Raw genomic sequence first — 22,360 nt, 5'->3', positions numbered from 1 at the left:
TGACGCGTTTTATCAGCCGCGGTGTACGCACATTATCAGTCGCGGTGTGTGTATGTGTTGTGAACCATTTTGCTTATATCGGTTTTAATTCAACAAATAAAAGCGGTGTCTCTGTATTAGCAGCATGAAATGGTAAATCTGCTCAATATCTGATCGCTTGGCGTAGGGAGTAAAACATAAAGCATAAGAGCGCATGCTCGTGCACGGCCAACCTAAGGCAACCACGAAACATCTAAGCGGCAGGCGCAATCAAATATTTGTGATGCACCGGCATCGTTCTCGCGCATTTCAAGTCTAGTAGGCTTCAAATTACCATATGTATATGCTAGCCTTCCTGCATGAGGCCGATGGCGCTGCTCAAAACAGCGATCACTGCGGTTGGTGAACCAGCACGGTACATATGTAAGCTGTGCGCTTCGGCATTGCCTTTTTGGCCTGCATACAGCCATAATATATGAGGGATCGCATAAAAAGAATGCGATGCCTATTTTTGAGGACAAAATTTCCGTAATGCGTGTGAGTGCGTCGTAGAGAACGGAACGAACACAACCGAAAGAGAAATTCGGTTATCATCCTCTTTCTCGAAAAAGCAAGAGAAAACGGGCTAATGCCGCAATAGGACCTCGCGTAGTCACGCCGTACAACGTTTATAAATATATAACCGCTGATGCGGTATGCTTGGACCATGCGGTGTATAGAACAAATATATATGTAATCCAGCACCTACCACTGCTTAGGACGCTCGCGCAGTTCGTAAACAGTCCCTTTGCTGAACAAGCGTAATTCAGACTGTAAGGTATGCTGCTATCACTTGCCAAAACTATTTTATTCAGGGGCGGAAACCTCATCCATCGAACCAAGTAGTCACGCAATGTAACCTGCAGCGAACAGTTTGAACGCTTGTCAAAGTATAACACCACAGCTCCTATCGTAGCAGAACGGTACCCACGCTCACGCTGTTACGATCGTCGCGTATGTTTCATGGCTCCTAAACCGCAGCTTAGAAATAGAGGATAATACTGCAATGAGGTCACATTAGTGACTGGAACATTCAGAAATACACAATTCATCTCCGAGGCTGATTGTAGACTCGAATATGCGCGCACACATCGCGCTGCGTGTTCCGTCCACCTCAACGCCAGCACAAATTCCGGTCATGACGCCTTAAACCACTTCAGCACGTCTCACACAACCGTTTACCACGTAGAAGACGCACGCCATACTAAGCAGACCGCATGACCGCGAAAACAAACGCCAGAACCTGCCGCCGAGCTTATACCTGCCATGCAAAAGACCGCTTTCACCCAAGCCAGTATGGCGCTGCTCATAGGCGGCGCCACTGCGTTCACAATATGGCGGCGCCTACGAAAAAACGGTCTATAGACAAGAACGGCACCGCGAGCGGCGCTGCTGTGCCGGCGTTGAGAGCGCCGCATGCGGGGCAAAATTCAGCTAGCGGGTGGTACGCCTCTCCCATCTCTCGTTCGCACCGCCTTGATTGCCTCTTGCACTGCGCGTGTTTGGGCACGTTTCGTACCGCGCGCGGTGTGCGGCTACGTGTGTGTGCGTGGACGTTTTATTCGAAGGGCAATGTACAGTCTGTTTCACACTTAGGGGAAAACTCGGAGCGCATTGCATCGCGATGCGGCGAGCGCTTGAGTCAGGCGGCAGCAGCAGCTCGCTCAGGCGCTCGAGGGGTGGGATCTTGAAAGGCGTCGTCTGCTACGGCGGCGCGCGTTGGCCGCATTGTTGGGAAGCGTTCTACTGTCAGTTGCAGTGCGCCCATCTCATCGCTACTGCGTGAAATGAGCCGGTATTCTTTACCAAGCGTTGTGCGACGCCCACTGATACGCCTCGAAGGTAAGTTAATCGCTGAAAGGTGCAGGGCAGTCATAGACGACGTACTGATTCCATACATTCTTGACGGCCCGTTCCTGGAAGGCGACTATGTATTCTAACGCGATAGGTCGCCGATCCACACTGCTCGTGTTGTGCAAGAACGGCTGAAAGAGCGCACAGTCACTCTCTTGGAGTGGCCGCCTCAATCCACGGGCGCCAACATCATATAAAATGTCTGGGGCTCGTTGAAAGTATCGCTGGCGCACCATCCCCTCTATCAGACGCCAGAGGATAGGCTTCGATCCACCATCGTCAGCGACTGAGACGTGCTGCGAATGAACACATCCCTGATCAAGTCATTCTACACTTCACTGCCTTCCAGGATGAGCGCTGTCATCGCTGCCGCTGGGGACATGACGAGATACTAACTGAAGTTCGGAGCGTGACGTGTTCAATTCCCCGCCGGCGGGCAGGGTCTGTCTGGTGTAGTGAATGATTGCCGAAAAAAATCTCTTCCAGCTCATTGTCTTAACCTAAAACATTCCTTTAATCGTATCCGTTTGTTTCATCGTGTTCGACCCCCAGAGTTATCATTGTTGAGTGCTTTGTTTTCCTTTCGAGTCAAATAAAGGCTGATCACGTTGCGCGCACATCTTGGTGCGTCTTGTTGCTGCTTATTACGGTAGGACACACAGTCAAGATATATACGTGCACGCGCTCAGTACCCCGGCCTTTCGAAAGAACAAACGAAGCATGCTGTCAAAAGAAGTTTGTGGAACTCCATTATCGCCAATGAAGGCTCAGAGTTTGGCGTCGCACAACGTTTAGTAAAGAATATCAGCTCAGTTCCCGCAGTACTGATGAAATCGGTGCACTGTCCCCAGTGGCTTAACTAGGTCGTCTGGCACCTGGGGCCCATAAGTCTTCCCTCACCCCTCCACCCCGGTTGTAGTCGAGGAAGTCGAGGATATCAACAATGTCCGGGTGTCTTCAGACGTATATGACATCTCCCCCCTGGCAAGCGACCTAGCGAGCAAGGGGGCAGGTGTCAAGGGGGGAGGTGGCAAGGACCTAGCGAGAGAGCAAGCGACCTAGCGGGCATTTCCCGCTTACACCTACTCTTGTGGATGAAGGCGATATAGAATTTATTTAAACTGATATTTAAATCTAGGAGAAAAGAACGAATGACATAGCATTTATGGCGTTATCTCTTTCTAAAAGCGAAATCAACGCAAGAAAAAACTAATTGACTTCCACTCTGTGAATAAGTATGACCAGCGAAGCTCTGTATGTGGGCCCCTTAATGGCGAACAGCACCTCCGCCGAGGGTCGGCCCGGTATTGTACTATTTTCGGGATCGGCCCACGTATGGAGAGTTTTTAACGCCTGCGCCACCTCCACCGCAAGTCGGGGCGGCATTTCATTACCTTCGGTATTTTGTTCTACACATGGACACGATAGTGGGGAAGTAGCCCTTACCCGCATCGCTGTAAAAGCAGGAAAAAGAAGAAAACAAAAAGAGCTTCAGAAACTCCTCAAAAGTATCTCAAAAAGTTACGAGATTGCAATAATTGTTGGGGTCCGAGAATGTGTGCCGAACTTGTCCCAGTAAGATTCAGTACACGCGAAACTAACTCCGTCACACGGCCGAGGTGCTTTTCGCTAACTACGTCAGAAAGCCGAGTGCGGCTAGCGTATCCCGAAACTACTGAAATAAGTTAAAATAATTTTGGGGCTCATAGCAAGCGTGGGAGTACGAGTCAGTAACTCAAATTAATTACGCCAGGACGGCCGAGCTGTTTTTCGCTAACTGCGTCACAAGCCAAAATTTGCTTGAAACTCGTCGCAGACTGCCAAACAAAATTTATCACCTTGCCATAGTCCAATAGTGCAGTGCTGCCGCGTCGAAGTACAGAAGGAAAGCAAGAATACGCAGGGAGCCCAATAAATACGCTACATCCAAAAGAGACGATCGCCGAACAGGTGAACTTCACATTCGCAACCGGCCTCGCTGACTTGCATCTGTCGTACCTGGCGTGCCGTTAGCTAGTGGCTAGGTAACGCAAGAAAAATAAGTCGCAAATGTAAGTTCATTTATACGCAAAACATTTTAGTTTTAGCGGGAAAGAATAAAAAAAGAAAACTGTGTAAGTTCATTGCACATTCTCTTTTTTCTCCGATGCTCGCGTCAACTATAATGGATGGGATTAAGACTAGCCGTGACGCGTTTCCTGTTGCCAGTTTTCACTGAGTGTCCCTTCTTGTTGAATTTCTTTCTCTACGCTGTGACAATGAACCAACCAGCCTGTCAGTCAGTCGTTGCAAACCTGTAAAGTCAACGTGACCGCAACCAGCCTTTTGTGATGTCGCCTTCGATAGTACGGCCCTATGAGCATGTTCCTTGAGGCCAGTCCGCTTTCGATCTTTCTTCACACGAAAGCAAGCAGTTTAAAGTTTTAGTGTCAATGTAGCAGTAAACGTGTGCCGCCGAAAGCTTGCTTAGTCGCAGAAGCGTTGCCTCACGCAATGATGGTGCAGATTTAACGCGTCGCTGGCGAAGGAAGGAAGATGACGAAAGTGAACAGCTTCGTAGCTTCTCCTGGTGCCCTGCCGGTGGTGACAGTGCCATTGTGACGAAATATGGTGAAACCACTTTATTTCGAAAAATGTCATTCGGTAGACACCAGAGCACAAGTTCTAACCCTGTATGTGGACCAGCGCATTGCACTTAATTCATTAGTTTCTTCAGCTGTTCACGGCGTAGCCACGGTTGTCTGCTCTGGCTGCTACGCACAGTTAAAGGCCAGCTGCAACGAAATGTTGGACAGCGTAGAAAGCCTAATTTCAGATAGTGAAGATATGAATGAGCTCTCGTGCAAAATCTGATGTTTGAAAAGTGCAAGCGTAACGAAAAGCGTTTGATACCGAAACTGAAAAAAAAAAGCGCGGTCATTACTGCTCATTGGAAGTTATGAATGACCTTGAACTCGCGGCCACTCAGCGTGACCTCCGAGATAATGCGACGCCAGCGGTTGCCCTTCGTAAATCTCGGAGGCAGTGTACTGGAACTTACGTCCATAGCGACTACCACTAGGCGCCGGCATTGCCTGCTTAGCTACTATGTAAAGTAGACCATTAAAAAGAAAAGTACACTATTACCAGCCCTGCGGCTTTGCCCATGTTCTTCATTTTCGACTTAGGACTCATTGATACGAAATTTAGCAAAGCAAAATTGAGTTGCAGTTGTCCTTAAAAAGTTGAAAGCGCTTTAAACCAAAATTCTGCCGTAAAATAAATGTTAGCGCTGTAAAAATATCGGCAAGGCGAGTGACAAGACTACTTTCTCTCTTTACCGCACCTAAGCTATTCACGAAGGTTAGCTTTTAACCGCTGCTTTCCCCTGCGAGGCAACTTCAACAATGCTCACATAACATTTTCTACTGTTAATTTTATATACGATACATTCGAATACCTCATGCAACCCCTAGAAAACTGGTAAATCTGAAAGTGCCCTCACATATTTAATATAGCAGCTTTTCTAGAGTAAATTTAGGTTTCGTGATGCATGACGCGAGAGCTGTGCGCATAGGAGAAGAACATCGCAACATTTGGGCTGTCGCTTCGGCTCGCTAGGTCGCCTGGTAGGTTGCTACATCAGCCGCACAACGAGGCGGAGCGGTGAAAACCTCACAGTGCTCTGCTCGCACGTGTCGATGTTCTCCTTGATTTGAAAAATATAACAGCGCAAACAAATGAAACCACAAAGGAACAAGGACGAAACACCAGCGCTGCGTCTGTATATCATCGTAGACGCAGCGCTTGTGTCTCGTCCTTGTTCCTTTGTGGTTGCATTTGTTTGCGCTGTTATAATTCTTCTAATCAAGTATACAACAACTCGCCCAGAAAGAATCTTTAATGAAGTACCATATGTTTTGCGCCGTGTAAGTGGGCTATACATGCACAAGTTGCGCCTAGGGAACGCTGGTCGCTCCTAGGAGAAGGAAAACAAACTGGTTTTCATTAAACCTTTTATAGTAAATTGGGCAGTATGCTCTGATGCTTCCCAGTATTTGTTTTCTATAGTTTGAGGTCTATAGGACCATCATTTAGGCTAAACGTGAATAGTGACAAAGACCATGTCAGCGCTCCTTTAAAGCGCTGATTCTTTATGTTCAAAATTTCTGCCACTAGTTTGCCATTGGTCTATCAACAATTTTTGCAGGACCATGTTATAAGTTTCTACATTTCGCAAACGCTCTTGTGAGTTGTGCTTTCAGTTCTTCACTTCCAGCCACATAGTTTTCTTTTTAGTTTTATACAAAAGCTCCTTTTTCGTAATACCTCCCGCGACTCCTGCCCCCCCCCCCCAAGTAATCTAAAAATAAAAATTTTGCCGTGAGTTTCCGTACCTGCTTCATTTGTGGTAGAGACGTGGACCGAATTTATTGATTCTTGCAATAAGCCGTTCGAGGAGCTTGCTCCAAACATAATTGTTAATGGACCAGAAGCTTGATGTAGGCGAGTTGGTTTAACATACTGGGAAAAAAGAAATGAGCGCTACAAAGAGGTCGTGAAGACACGGTTGTGCTTTTCTTTTTCTATCAATATAAATCCTGTTTCTTCAGATAAACATTTAGTTGGAAGTTGGCACCCGTCCGTCGTACATGTTCTCTTAGTACGCGTCTTTGTAGCGCTCATTTCTTTTCTTCAAGTTTGTTAATGAACGCTTGATACATTTTTACAGGTGAATTTTGTCCTAGTTTTATTTTCATCCAACATTTAGTATGATGTTCCGGCCGACACAATGGCAAGTCTACAATTACCCCTTTCCAAGACAGCTAATTTTACAAGACACTATAGAGTCGAATCCCTGTCCATCACATCCACTTGTGTGCAGGCCGTAGCAATCATGGGCGCTACGGTTGAGGAAGAACCGCTCGGATTTGTTGCCGTCTGGACAGCCTCCCTCAGGCGGTACGCAGGTGTATCCATCAGACGGCTCAACAGCCGCTATCATAAATGCTGCAAGTGAAAAGTCGGGTAAATAACAACACGAAACGCAATGACGGGGTGGTAACGGGGTCTCTCTTGCTAAAAAGTTTCCATAACAACTTTCTAACAATTTTCTATCGCAACTTTTGTAATTCATCTATAGGATGGAGCAATACAGGCACCGGCATCATTTCAAACTTCTCAGAAAGCATGGCTAGGCGCCGAATTTCTCATTTGTACATTGATATCTGTTTAGATTTCTTTCAAGCACTGCTAGTACACTTCTATCGAGGGACTTATCGGCATTTATTCTAAGAAAATTGAAACTGATGGGAGACTAGTCATGAAAAGGGGGATTTATAATGTTCCTTGCTTTCACGAATGTGAACACACACTACTACAAACATACACACCGTGTATGTTTTATTTACTTATAAAGAACCGTACAGCTTGTGCGTCGTGCTTTGATCAATAGGGGCATCGCTGTAAAACAATGTGAACAATAGCAACAATCGGAAGTATACTAAATAAGAAAATGAGTAACAAAGTACCTTCTTAACATAATAAAGCGAATAACCTATGAGCACACGTTGTAACATGGACATGCACTACAGTATAAGAATTCTATGATGAAAAGCTGCACAAAAGAGGGAAAAGAAGCACAGGTAAGAATATAGCTAGTAAAGCACGCACTTGGCTTATTGGGTGAACAGCTCGCACTGGTGATCGCGCAATATTGTGGCATCTCGTTTGAAAACTAATCTCGCTATTGAGAACATTACAGTGAGATATGATATTAGGCAGAGCCGAATATTGCAAGTGAAGGACCGATTAATTAAATAATCAGTTATGTAATTTATTTACTTAGTTATTTATTGAACTGAATTTATTTCAAGGCGCATTTCCTTCCGAAAATGCCTTTGATGCGAAGTTGATGATGAAATCTATATGACGTGCGAACGTGAGTATCAGCGGTCTAGCAAGTGTGGCCTGTACGTATGAACGTATTGTGAAGTATTAAATTTTTTTTTTATATGTTGAAAATGAAACGTGGCATTTATTTTCTGCACTATAGAGCTCTAGTATACATTGCTGCTCAGGCGCCGGGCAGTTATCGGTCTCGATATCATTGCCTGCTTACATTTTTAAGCTGCGAGAGTGAAATCCATACGGGGCCTTCCGAGAACAACATAGCTATATATGGGACTGTGAGAAGAAACACTCGCTGTAGTGTCCGTAATTATTGCAAGTGACAGCCACTTTTGCTCTTGGTATACACTCAAATAGACAACTTATGACGCATGTTTTGTTGAATGTTTCCAAATAAGCCTTGTATTTCAAGTGGTGAGCATTATAAACAAAATAAATTGAATATAAAAAATAAAAACAAAATCAGTCCTATAACTTATTTATCAAAGTGTACATGTAGTCGCACAGTGTGCGCTGCGAACCATTAATTTCAGCTGCTGCGCGCCTGGTTAGACCTTCCTCCCGCAGTCCTACCATTTAATTCGAGCACAGAGTGAAACAAAAACTGGCAAAACAACGTTTGTAGCTGAAGCTGTAGATCAAGTACAATTCCGAATGTGTTAACGGTGGTCATCGGGTTGGAACTTTCGAAAACTTATTTTCTTCATACAACCTTCGCGAACATCATGTATTCTCCACGCAAATAGTCACAATACGGTTATTACTGGCATTATTCGATCGGCACTCCAAGATTACGCAAAAACCATCCAAGTTGGTTGCCAACACGAAGATCGTACAGCTTCAATGATACTGGTCTGTCGTCATTTTCTGCGGCTCTCTCGGGGTTGAAGCTAGCAGAGCGATGAATTCGGCTGGTTGGTGTACGTTCATTATTGTTGCGCGATGTAAAGCGCACTCTAAAGGGGACAACGTGGATGCTGAATGGGAACGAAAACGCAGTACAAAGAAGATTGAGTCTTCGTTCCCATTCGGTGTCCATCTTTTCCTGTGTTAATCTGTGCTTTTACATAGCGCAGTAACAAAGAAAAGTTGAACCTAACAGTTATGCCCCGGCATGAGAGTGAGACGCGTGGCTATGCGTGAACTTCGTCCTAGACGTGCCTCGCTTTTTGATGATAATGACGATGATAATGACGATGATAACGACGATGATGATGACGATGATGACGATGATGGGGTAAAACAACACGAAATGCCATGTGCGCCCTTTGTGTAGCAGCCCGAATACAGGTATCTATAGCCGCGGCATCGGATGTGCGGATGACGGCGTGCGCTGCATGTTCTCCCTATAAAACCCTTTCGTCACCCACACCCACGAAGCAAGAAACCTTTAGGAGTGGAAACTCCGCTCTTTGCAGCTACCAGGAAAGGTCACAAGCCCACGGAGCAACTAGCATGCTGGCGGCTCCTGGCTTTTCTGGTTCAGTGCATAAAACAGCGGTTTCTTTAAAAAGCAACTGGAAAGCCAATGCACTTCATCGGACACCTTGAAAATGAATATCTCGGAACTGCTGCTGTCCAGAAACTTCTTTCCAAGTGGATTCGCCGTGCGAACTCAGCGGATATAGTTCGCAGATTGAAATATGTGGCATAATGTAATTAATTATAAAGTTAATTAGTGTAATTACGTGAATTATTCAATTGAACATTTTCATTTCTCGTAGAAGTAACGGCCGCCTCATCGAGTAACCTAAATCATGGATTATAATTGTGCTATCTGCCGTAGGTAATGCTTAAAAAATTTCGCAGCCAAAAAAACACCGTGCATATCATATCATCCTGTTGATGCCGTCACTCGTGTTAGCCGCCGCGCTAGAGACGCAGAACTTAACGTGCTGTTTCGTGCTGCCAGTTTGTTTACAGTAAATAAAGTTTCGAGAGTTGCATGAACTTCTTAAAAACTACAGTGCAGTACCTGCAAGTAAGATTCCATGTATGGTTGCTCCGGTCATGCTTGCCTGACGGTGTGGTGATACCCTGGAAATGCCGTAAGAGAAAATGAACGAAGAACGTGAGTGTTAGTGATGCTATATTTCTTGTCATAAATGTATCATGCTAAATGTGGCAGTTTTTACTTCATCTGAATGAAAATATGTTTATAATAACGACACAACGCTTTAAAAAAACACCTTTCACGGATGTAACGTTCCGTGCGTTATGGGCGTGTGCGAAGCATTGACCAGGCCGACATGGTGAAGGGCGAAAAACTGCTTGCGTCCTTTATTGTGCTTGCTTATATATATACGCCAAGAGCAAAGAGGAAAAAATAAAGAGAAAGGGCACGGCTCGTGCCGAGTAGAAATAATGACGTTGGTTGCGCTGGTAAGTGTACTATCAGATCACGATACATCCCTCTCCTTTTGAAGGTACGCATATTAGAACAGCAGCTATGTAATGCACGTCCTCACAGTATTAAAAAGTAAAGAGTTCAAGACAACTGTTGCAAATTGGAGTTGTACTCTAGATGTTGAGGTGGTCTGAACTGGCGGCGAGATATTCGTAATGATGTAGTGGGGTCTGTCGCCATTACAGGCGGTGCGTTAATCTGTACAGGCAGGTCGCGAGTGGCGTGTGTCCTTTGCTGGCGTTCGTCAGTATCGTGGTCATCTTCCAGTGCGTCCTAGATGAAAGAATCACCTGTGGGGAGCAGATGTTGCCTGTTACGAAGTAGTGCTTTGTTGTGCCCTGTCAACACTTGGTACGATCTTGGATACGCCTGCTTAACCACTTTCGCTTTCCATGACCGAGACATTTCCTTCAGCCTAATTAACAGTCTGTCTCTTTTCCAGTGCTGGTAAAACCCGTCTTAAATATTCCTTTTGGACATGTTTCCACACTTGCATTCTCTGCTGGTTGGTGGAATCAGGAAGGGTCGATCTTAATCGCCTTCCTTGGAGTAGTTCTCCGGGTGATCGTCCATCTTCTAAGGGTGTTGACCTGTAGCTAAGTAGCCCCAGCCAGAAATCTTCTGTTGCTTCTTTCGTTTTCTTCAAAATTCTTTTAGCTACCTGCACGCCTTTCTCTGCAAGTGACCCCGGGAACTCCGGGCTTGAGGTGACATGTCTGAAGTCATACTTTCTTGCAAACCAGCAGAAGTCTAGGCTTCTGAACTGAGGTCCGTTGTCTTTACACAACTCTAAAATTTCAAAGTCATTGCCGTCACCGCCATCCTGGAACTCATCTACGCGCGCCACTCTCTTCTGCAGCAAACAGCAAAGTGATTCCTTGCGTTACAGATTCTGCAAGTTTTGCCATAAGCTGGGCAGTCGCGTGGTCTGTCTTCTCTGCCACAACGTGAGCATTTGAACGTTTTTGGATGCTTGGTTGAGATCCGAGCGACATTGACTGGATCTTGGTTTACATTATACGCCCATGCTTCGCATCGCAAAGCAGCTGCCTCTGATGCCTTGCATATTTTTTCAGCTTTGGCCAGCATGAGCTCGTTGTCCTGCAGGAGTTTGGCCCGGAGGCTGCAATTGCTAATGCCGATCACAATTTCGTCGCGAATCGTGGAGTCTGTTAGCTCTCCGAAATTGCACGATCGGACTTGCATCCTCACGTCTCGTACAAACTGTTCAAAACTCTCCCACGTTGTCTGCATCCACTTCCGGAACAGATACCGCTCATAAACTTCGTTTCTTTGAGCAGCCCAGTATGCGTCAAACTTGATAACGACGGTCTCGTAGTCTTCTTTGCTTTCACCTTCGCTGAAGGAGAAGTTGTTGAAAAGTTCTAATGCATCCTCCCCTGCTAAGCTCAGTAGTACTGCTCTCTTCACTGCCTTGCTCAGGGGTTTGTCATGCCGCTTTGTTACCGTGAAGTAGAGCTCTAGCATCTCTTAAATTGTTGCCGATTCTTTCCCATATCATCTGTCATGAGTAGTGGTCCCGGTGGCTTCAACACATCATGTCTGTTTCTGGGTGCACTTGAGGTCCTGCTCCCGCTGGAAAGTGCTGCACCGGGCGGCCACTCCTGAGACCATGTAACGTTCCGTGCGTTATGGGCGTGTGCGAAGCACTGACCAGGCCGACATGGCTAAGGGCGAAAAACTGCTTGCGTCCTTTATTGCGCTTGCTTTATAGACACGCCAAGAGCAAATAGAAAAAAATCAAGAGAAAAGGCACGGCTCGTGAGGAGTAGAAATAATGACATGGGTTGCGCTGGTAAGCGTAATATCATATCACGATGCAATAGAGATTTCCGCTAAGCGCTTTATCAGCGGCTCCGACTCCCTTTGCTAGTAGCGTACGGTGTTTTGTATATATGCAATGGGCCGCAGTAAATGGAAGTTCCCGCTGGATAGTGCTGTTCGCCTTTCTGTGCGTGTGCTTTGATGTTGATCTGTGTCTCAATCAAATATAGACATGCACAGTCTATAGGCAGCACACATGCCTGACGACAACAAAGGGACAGGTCTAGCGGATGTGATCGCGCTGCAATGACGGCAGCGACGCATAATTTCGGATAATTTCATATGTATTAAAAAGCACAAGGAATGTAAACGAGGCCCCGAAATGAAGCCGCGTTATCTTCTTGGAATGGCACTGAGGTGACGGGTTTACGTTTCCGCAATCGTGAAGAAGAAAAAAAGAACCTGTCATCCCGGAGGCGCTTGTTTCTTGCAGTGGCACTGCGCGGCATCCCCAGTGGACTTCCTCCTATTCTTTTAATTTTTCCCTCCCCTTTTTCCTTTCCCCAGTGTAGGGTAGCCAAGCGGGCTCAGTCCTGGTTAACCTCCCTACCTTTCATTTATCATTTGCTCTCTCTCTTGCAGTGCGTGCGCAGGATACTCGGCGTGAATTTTAAGGCGAATGGATTACGGAATACTGTCCTCCATAATTTACGCTATTCGGCGCAACTGTTGATGGCAACCCCGCTAAGATCACAAATACGGACAATCGCGCACAGGAAACAACTCCCGTGGAACGAGCATATGAGCTCGCCAAACGACAACACAGGACCTTCCGTACGGCTTCAATTTTGTGTACGTGCTAAATATGGTAAATGGTCACCATTTTCTGCGCCATTGTAACTAGTTGTTCTAAAAACGTAACGGATTATATGTAAGAATTAAGAGCGAAATCACCTAAGAATAATCAAGGAAGGGAGAAGTTCTTATAGGAAGATGAAGACAATGTGTACAGCTGTGGTATAACAAGGGATGACTACGGAACCGAGAAAAATGATCTTCGAAATACTGTTGAAGGCAAGTATATATATATATATATATATTAACATGTGTGGGAAACATCGTAGCCGTGAACAGTAACAAGAGTCACGGACCTGCCTGCACAGTACGGGGTAACGAAAGGGTAAGCAAACAAAAGAACATAATAATATAATATCAATACTACAATGTTTGAGCTATCTGCATTGCGCCGACATTCATGAAAAATTTTCACTGACTTCAAATGAAGGTCTGAGTGCAATCGTCTATGGTGAAACGAGGCTGATAGCGATTGGTATAAAAAAAGAAAGAATTTTCTGTGAAGAGATTCCTTGACATCGTCCAGACCATTTGCTATCTGCCCATTTGTGAAATGACGGAACGTTAAACCCTATTTGGGGTTGAAGTACTTAGGAACACCCATTGCCTTTTTCCAGCGTCCTGCCATTGTATCGCGCTGCTTCTTCACAGGTATCACGGGCATCATATTTCTCATGTTGTTCTTATCCATAAACTTTTGAGTTACGGCGTTAGTACTAGCCTGTGCACGCTTATTAAAGACTACCTGTCAAATTATGTTCACTTTAGTGCTAAGTACTCTTTACCTTATGAATCAACTTCCGGTGTTCTGCAAGAGTCGATCTTACGCCCATTATTTTTCAATATCTTTGTTAATAACCTTGAAGAATGTTTGCGCTATTGGCGTATCCGCTTTTACGCTGATGATATTAAACTTTACCGCAATACAGAATCGGAGCAGCATTGTGAATTATTACAGGAAGATATTAACTCTGTTGCGGAGTGGTGTGCTTCCAACTTTTTGCGCATTATACCAACAAAGACACGTGTTTCCTTTAAGCGAAAAATGATCCCTTTACTATACGAGTATACTCACTCGACAACATTCCGTTGAAAAGAGCGACTTGTACGCGCGACTTAGGAATATTGGTTGACTCCCGGCTAACTTTCGATGCATGTTTCAAGCATCGTTAATGCATCCTACAGGAAGTTAGGCCTCATATCAAGGATGACTAAACAGTTTACGAATGTGAACTGGGTTATTCTCCTGTATTCTTCTTTTGTCCACTCGAAGTTAGACCTTAGTTCTGTCGTATGGAACTGCATTAATTTCACCAATGTTGCAAAAATTGAATGTCTTCAGCGGCGTTTCATTCGTATCCTGCACGATCGATTTCTCGGACGCCGTGTATTTTATACCTGTGAGTGTGTACTGCGCATGTTTAATATTATACCCCTATAAATAAGGAGGAAATACCGTGATTACTTACTTTTGTATAAACTGATTCACAACCTCTTCTCCTGTCCGCGGTTACTGTCAGCTGTAAGGTTCTACGTGCCTCGCCCTAATTTGCGTAATCCTAGCATTTTCTACGTGAATTGCTCTTGCGCTTCTAACGCTATAACACGTCTTGTAACACAACAAAATTACTTGAGTGATGGTCTTGATATATTCAGGTCCACTACTTGCTCATTGCCTGACTTCTCTCTCAGAATAATTCAATTTTTTGTTGCACATTGCACCACTGTTGTTTGATATATTCTGTTTTGTTTTTCGGTGTTATGTTCTTTATGTGCCACAAGTGCACCAATATTAAGGCGTAAAGCTGTTCTTGGGCACATTAAGAAAGAAAGAAAGAAAGAAAGAAAGAAAGAAAGAAAGAAAGAAAGGACAAAGGTGCTTAATCTTCAAATGGTTGAGTTATTGCCTATAGCGATAGCTGTTTAGGAGGCCACTCCTGCATTCTTTTTGCGTCATCGTAAGCCATTGTACTAATTTCCCGATAATGATGCTATAATTGTCACGCCAAGATAAATTAATACAGCTTCAAATGATTTTGAAACTTTTTAAACTTCAAATATATTATGTTCAAACAAGCGGCACCACCAAAATAATAAAAAAAGCTCTAAGTGATAACGGCAGCATTCCATCATGAGGCAGTGGTTGTGATGAGCTCTATGAGCAAAAATTAAAAATAAGGCAGGCGCTTACACCAGTTCGGCACAGTAGGCGGGAATAAGCAAATGACAAACGAGAAAATAGCAAAAAGCAAGAGGCGTATACCCTAACGAAGATTTCACTCTCGTTAAAACTATTTCGTTCATTAGTCTAAGGGAAACTTCGAGAGTACGTACAGACTGTTTCATTAGAATATCTTCCGATAACGAAATAAAAATAATTGCTGTCACAAAGAGCACGCCAATATGCATGCGAACTGTACATGGGGGTGCTGTATAAAATTATGTTGTCGGGAACGAAGTCACTACCGTTGTAATTAAACAGTAGACGCATTATTAAAAACGTAAGTTTTCAATAAAAATAATGGTATTGTGCACTTACCGGTGCATTGCCGTACCTGCACAAGCGTTACGCGACATTCAGAAATGAAAATCCTGGAAAGGAGCGAGAATTCCATGGGAAGAGAGCTAATGGAAGTGTTTTGTATCGCCTCCAGTTGCAACGTATGCTGGAACTATGTACTGTGATTTCTTTCTTTAGTCGCGAAGAACAGGCCGCTGCGTGGCATGCTGGAGCAGAGTGATCGTTTTGCACCTACTGCGCATTGTTTGTTGGTTTTCATGTTTTTTTGTTCCTAGGAACATGACCTTCCCTGTCGCACTGTGCAGGTGTAGGTAGCTGTTTATAACTCACGGCTGCTTACTCAGACAACACGATGTTTGCGCAAGTTCGAGCCTGCGTCTCGCCATCATTCGTTTTATTGCGCAGCATCTTTCCTTCAGTATTCTGCGCTCACCACTGGGTCTGTATTTTGCAGCTTCAGCAGCAGTAAACAATTTCAAGCCCTCTGGCTCAATATTGCGATCGCCATTGCCTGCGTTAATTCAAATTCCGCCTAAAATCAAAACATCATTGAAATATAGATTGCGATGAGGAGTAATACATATAAGAATATACTTTAGCGCAGCCAATCAACATAACAATGATTTTAGGTGTCGCGATTTTTGTTTCTCTTGTTTTTCGTTCTTGACGAGTGACCACTGCGGAAATAAGCAACAGTGGTCATTTGCCAAAGATCTATATCATAATATTGTAAATGTGCTGTTACTTGATTTTATATGAATGCTCCTTATTGAGCTTATTTCTACAATTTAACTAATACAAACGGCTGTCGGAAGTGCAACTGAATTAGTGGTATTGGCAGCGAACAGCCGAGCCGGATTCCTTTTCCAAAATTTAGCCACAGCGGTAGCCGTTCCCGTAAATCGACATAACCTAAAGTGTAGTTACCTGAAGCGGCAGGCCCTTTCCTTTGTTGCTGACGTTTCAATATGATCTTGCCTAGTTCTGTGTGCAGCTGTGGAGGCATATTGCGTGTAGGTATGCGCCATCACATATCTTCGTAACAATACTCAAAGCAATAGAGGTGAATAGTCTGGAGGAGCTGGCCGCACATCTGCTTTCTTACCGATCTGCTCGAACGACAGCCCAACACGCCACTACTTCTCCAAAATGTGCAGAAAAAGTTCACATCCATATTTAAACATCGCTTCCGTCATAAGCCTGTCATCTCCATAAAGCTAACATAGGGACTCACGTTACCTACCCTCACCTGTACAGGCAACAAATCGGATGTTCTTTTTCTCCACAATCTGATGCTTGGAAAAAAAAAATCTACTGCTCCAACATGCTTCCCAATATGAGCTATTACATTTCGCAGAAAAACGCGTCTTTCAACCTTCCGATTTTTGTAACCCTCTATCTAGAATGCAGGCGAAATATAACACCTAATGATAGTGCCTAGGTATCTTCGCAAGTAACTTTAATATTTACCTGAAAGGAGGTGCAGATGGCTGGAATAATTTGTCGTGTTCACGGCAAGGTAACCACGGTGAGCGAATGGAATTGTTGATTCCGTGATTGTGCAAACAGAAGTGAGGTGGTGGCTTGCACGAAGCGCTTTATCTAGAGCCACCTTGTCTACAAGAGTAAGGGTGACAAGGGAGGATGTGAGAGCAAGAGCGCAACTATCGCTAAGCTAGGGCGTGCTATGCAAACTTACTTGAACAAAAAGTCTCATCTGTTGTGTGTTCCACCATTCTGTAACCCTGGGGGGAGGGGGGCGTATCCTGTAGGAGTCCACCTGGTGGACTGCCCATTTCAGCCGCCGCTGATTGGCTGGGGCCACTCCTATCCTCCTCTCTCGTACAGCTGCCTACAATCAGCAGCGGCCGAAATGGACAGTTCACTAGGTGGACTCTTAAGGAATCCCCCCCCTCTCGTTCTGTTTCTCCACTTTTGCTTTGTATTCTCTTCGTGTAAACATTTATGCTGTGTTAAAATCGGTATCGCGAAAATATTTTTTATGTGTGCGGGTGTGTTTACGTGTGTGTGTGCGTGCACTGTTTTTCTTGTGCATTGTTCTGCCGAATGCGCTAGTGCCAAGACCCTCAAAGTTGTTCCTGGGCGCGTTAATAAAGACATATGATTGATTGATACATTAATTAATTAATTAATTAGTTAATTAATTAATTACATTATTGATTGATTGCTTGATTGCTTGATTGACTGATTGACTGGCTGACTTATTGATTGATTGATTGATTGATTGATTGATTGATTGATTGATTGATTGATTGATTGATTGATTGATTGTACGCTTCGGTCGCTGGAATGGTCTTTCTATATATAACAGTGACATTATGGGTCAAGTCCAGGAAAAAGTTTCTGCCGCCTGTATCATCACTGTTTTGCTAAAACCGTCACAGGGCTTTGTTCTATCACTGCTAGGTTGTTGTCATTTCCTTCACTTTGCTGGCGACGTAATCACGCTGACCTTTGTTTCTTTTCAAACTCCTTCATGGTCCCGAACTCCTCAGTTTTATTGTGTTTGGTATTCTGCGCTGGATCCCCCCAGAACATAGGCGTTTCCATGTCTCTGCCTGTCATCAACACCGAACCGTGCACAGAATACAGACTTTATAATCGTTATTTTCAGGATTTATTTACTTGCATTTATCTTGTGTTTCTCATAATGCTGCCTGATTCTTGGCCTATTTCCAACAGTGAGTTTGTGCCATTTTCAGAGCATGTCATGCTCATCATCATCATAATCGTCAGAAAGAAAGCAAGGTAGCATCCAGCAATGCCTCCATAAGTTCACATCATCAAAATTGTTTATTTCTGAATTAATTCCCCTAACACTTATCCAAAATCTGCCCGACACTTGGCCAATTCCACTGAGTCGGTAAGTGCCAATGACTTTAAGGTCATCATCGTCGTGGTCGTCGTCGTCCTCGTCGTCGTCGTCATCATCATCATCATCATGTTGATCTCGGTCTGTCATCGTTGTCAACACAGTGACGTAATTAAAGAATGGTCCATGCCAACACTGGCAACGTTTACACTCTCATCACGGATGAAGAGAGTAACCACTCAGCATGGGTATGGCAGCGTCTTTAGTGTAGCAGTTAATATGGGTTTGTTCTGTTGTCGATCATTCTGCTTTCATGATACGCCGTTCGGAAGTGCATGCTTACATCGTCACCTCATTATGGCAACGAAATAAAGGTGTGAATTGAAGTTCATAAAGAAATGTCGCACATAAAAGACACCGCAGGGACCCAAACGCGCGCCAACTTCACAAAACGAACACGACGTCTATCGCTGGAATACATAATCGAGAAGATAGGCAGGAGCTGCATTAAGAAAGGCACTAAAGGAAACCAGTAAATTCATTTAGATTGACACAGTATTCTTTCAAAAGATTATTTTTGTAGATTCCGCGGTAATGTGTTGACTAATCCGGAAAAGAAAAGCAAGGTCAAAAGTTTTATTATGTTTTTATTTTATTTTTTTTATTTCGTCCCAAGTCCATCCACAGACCCAGTAGGCTAGTGTGACGTCACAGATTTCAACATATTTCTCATTTTTCTTCCCTATTAGGGCCGCTGTGGCTCGTTCTCGAAGCTTGCAGTGTTTCTTAGTAGCAGTAAACAACTTTATAGGGGTCCTGAGGAGCTGTGCAGGGGGCCTGCTAGGTAGGTCCCTGACCAGCCGTTGGCTAGTTCCATGTCGTCCTTGGCTTTTTTCTAGAATAAAATATAGTGCACCTTTACAGTTGAGATATGAACCATGCCAGAGCAGACTCGAAATTCATTACGTCACGGCGAGCTAGTGCGGAACCATCAAAGCGGTGTCGCCATCTGTCGTTCACAATCAGAGTGACTTCCTTGGCATTGAAGAAGGGTAACACAGTCGACTCCCGTAAATTCGACCTTGGCCAATTCGACTTTTCGCTTAACTCTAGCTCACAGAAAAGTGCCAGCTAGAAACCATGCGTTGCTAAGGAAGGCAAACTCGTTTAGTTCGAAATCGAAAGCCCACCGCTTCGTTTAACCTGATCCCCACCGACCCGCACCAGTGACACCTCGGGCGCGCCATCGGTAGTGGTAATGTTGAAAACACACGAAATTTGGCAGATGTTACTGGTTCAACTAAGCGTGAAGCTGTTCTATGTAAATTTACTTTCTCGTTTAGTGGCCGAGGCTCCTTCCACTCGCGAAGCAAGCAGTCGCCACTTGTTTTGCGTCGTGTCATGCTGAGTCATTGTTTACACCTGCCGAGGCGCTCTTGCGTCGGGCTGGCTGAGTCACGCTTCCGGAACAATAAACAAGAAGACATAGCGGACTACATCAAGCAGTAAAAAACAACAAAAAAAGCATTGAACTAGCTTATTTTGCTGCCACTTGCTAATTCATCATTTCGGATAACGTGGCGCAATTTGGTTGTCCCGCAAGGGTTGCATTAGTATGTCGAGTCAACTGCTAAGTAATACAGTTCAAATTGTTTTTCTCTTTCGTGTGCTTCCAAAACAGGCCTCCCTATTGTGAAATGTGCTACATTTCAAAAAGCTAAGTATGGCAGGCAGGGTGACACACGAAGTTAGTGCAAAACAAGGAACACACAGCAAGTGAAGCACGAACTGCCAAATTAGTATTATTTTTCTAAAGAAAGAAGAATTTACACCCGTAACCCATATCACCAGCCGCGGTTTACATGCACATAAAAAGAGAAAAAAAGGAATGAAAGAGGATCAAGGATCATTGTACTTGACTAAAAATCACGGCATATGAAAATGGCATTTTCATTGGTTAACACTGCAGTTTATCTCATGCTTATTAGTCACGTATGAAACTGTTTAAACAAGCTCATTTTCTGTTCAGTTCGTTCATGTTTCCATATCTTGTTTAACTAAGTTAATTCGTGTTTTAGTGTTTTTATGTTTGTTGCCTTTATAATTTGTTTTTATGGTTGTATTTATTACTGTCGCTGCGTTAATTCTTTTCCTTTCGTATATATCATGTACAGGAGGCCCCAACTCAGTCTCCGACTCCGGGACCTCCTCCTGTATATGACATGTTGTAATAACTTCGTATGTAGTGATGAAATTTTATTCTGATTGTCGTTCTGGTTGTTGCTTGGAGTGTTCTTGAAAAATCGGCAGTAACTTCAGCGCCCCTCGCACCCGATTATTCCTTTAAAGCTAGTGATCTACATAATCGTTGTACATTTTCTAGATGCCAATTAGGCGGTTTTAGAGAATTGTAGGAAACGCCAAAATGACGTGTTTCTTTTTTATCCAGAATCACATCGCGCGCTTAGAGCATATAGAGAAAGCCCGCGAAAAAAAAAAAGCAATTTCCCGCGTAACCTTGCACGCGTGCGTACGGCATAGCGGCGCCATCAAACAGACTCAGTGGTAAAACAAGCTGCTTATCTCAAGCGTGTCGTTTAGGGCAGCGCATTTTCTTTATCTATACGCAATAATCGCTAGGAACATTTTCGCGCGTGGTTACGCCGCCGCTCGGACAAGCAACACGTGAATAGCCTACTTTCCCACCAAGACGTACTGTTTGAACAGGTTGTCCCAGCTAACGTTAGTTAGTCAAGCTCTTAAATATAAAATGCAGAATATAAGAGGACGCGACCAATGGTATGTTGTCAGCAGGGACGTATCGCATCAGGAGTATTTACTTTCATAATTGAGCTACCGATAAGTAGCTGAGATTAATTAAGACGCTTTTTAATTACTCAAGTGAGGACCTCACCGCGAACTGCCTTTTCTACGTGAGGCGCGAAGCAAGTGCAGCGCGCAGTGCCATATATATATATATATATATATATATATATATATATATATATATATATATATATATATATATATATATATATATATATATATATATATATATATATATGGGGAGTTCTAAGTTAGAGATTCCGGGCTTTAAAAGAAAATGCGAAGAGGAGTACACAGGAGCCATTTGTCTACCTAAATTATTCCGCCAGGCGGTCGCAAACTGTGAGGATCATTGTCGTCGTAATGTCAGTGCTTATTTCAATTCCATAATTAACTTTTATTTACTGCAGTTAGCATGTATGTTTATATGGCAAACTCAGTGGCCGCGGTGGGATTTGGTGACCATTCCATTTTGTACAATTTTAGTAACGCGCCTGTGTCCTGAAATATGCACGTCTGAAATTTCAGCCCAAGCCGTCTAATTATGCATGCCAGACCCCTCCCTAGTGCGACGCAGCTCTTGCGTATGGCGCTTCATCTGACAAGAATGTGGGGTGACAGGCGACGGGGATTACTTTTCGTTCTCGCCCAGCTTTTCCGTTCTTGGCCAGCGAAGCTCAAGAATGACTGCGCGGGCGACGTGAGACGAGCCCTGCTTCTTTGAGCAATTGCTAGTAGAGTGGGTGACAAGACGCCGTGCTGCTTAAGACTTCTTATGCACTCAGGTGCAGCAATACTCCTCTGTTTATTTTAATAATGGAAGCTTTGTTTGCAGAATGATTGAAATTAATGCCATCTCACAATATACATCGACATCGTCAGCTGCCATACAGCACATTATCAAACACTGAAGTCTTTAGGGCGCCTTGCACATGCGTAAGGAGAATTCACGACCCTGCAGTGCCAGCGCTTAGGAAACGCGGGTTAATGGCACATATTCCCTATGTCACCTTTCTAAATTTAGAACGCATCTACCAGTCCTCATGACAAAGCATGAAATTGTGTCAGCGTAGTCAAATTCATATTTATTTAGTTACACACAGCTCCGATTCCGGCATTACTTCGGAACAAGTGGAAATAAAAGAACAAAAAAAACGAGTACAGTATATCCATGGCCTACATACAAACAAAACATCCAAACATTTTAGAAATGTGCTTCAAATATAACATTGCTTACACAATATTAGTTTCGAGCGATATCAAATATTACTCAACTTAGAATTATGACAATCGTCAAGAAACCCACGGCATAAAAATGTTCGAAATGCTCGCCTTCCGCCGCAACACACCACATGAATCACTCTCGCGTCGA

The 22,360-nt window shown here is 44.1% G+C and overlaps 1 protein-coding gene across 3 annotated transcripts; it reads right to left on the bottom strand.

The window, feature by feature from the left end:
- Nucleotides 1-6,589: 6,589 nt before the first annotated feature.
- Nucleotides 6,590-16,347, bottom strand: LOC142590896 (uncharacterized). 3 transcript variants are annotated; one of them, XM_075703298.1, is made up of 3 exons: nt 15,348-15,528; nt 9,737-9,798; nt 6,590-6,861 (listed from the first exon to the last, which is right to left on the bottom strand). In XM_075703298.1, exons 1-3 carry the CDS (start codon nt 15,383-15,385, stop codon nt 6,659-6,661), a joined length of 303 nt encoding a protein of 100 aa, XP_075559413.1. In that variant the 5' UTR covers nt 15,386-15,528; the 3' UTR covers nt 6,590-6,658. The 3 variants fall into 3 exon arrangements, 2 of the variants coding, with proteins under 2 accessions (XP_075559413.1, XP_075559414.1); XR_012830252.1 differs by lacking the exon at nt 9,737-9,798; XM_075703299.1 differs by lacking the exons at nt 9,737-9,798; nt 15,348-15,528 and adding an exon at nt 16,257-16,347.
- Between the last annotated feature and the right edge of the window lie 6,013 nt (nt 16,348-22,360).

The sequence above is a fragment of the Dermacentor variabilis genome, chromosome 8 (genome assembly GCF_050947875.1).
Source record: "Dermacentor variabilis isolate Ectoservices chromosome 8, ASM5094787v1, whole genome shotgun sequence".
Classification (NCBI taxonomy): Eukaryota; Metazoa; Arthropoda; class Arachnida; order Ixodida; family Ixodidae; genus Dermacentor; species Dermacentor variabilis.
This window is presented reverse-complemented; position numbering and strand designations above follow the sequence as displayed.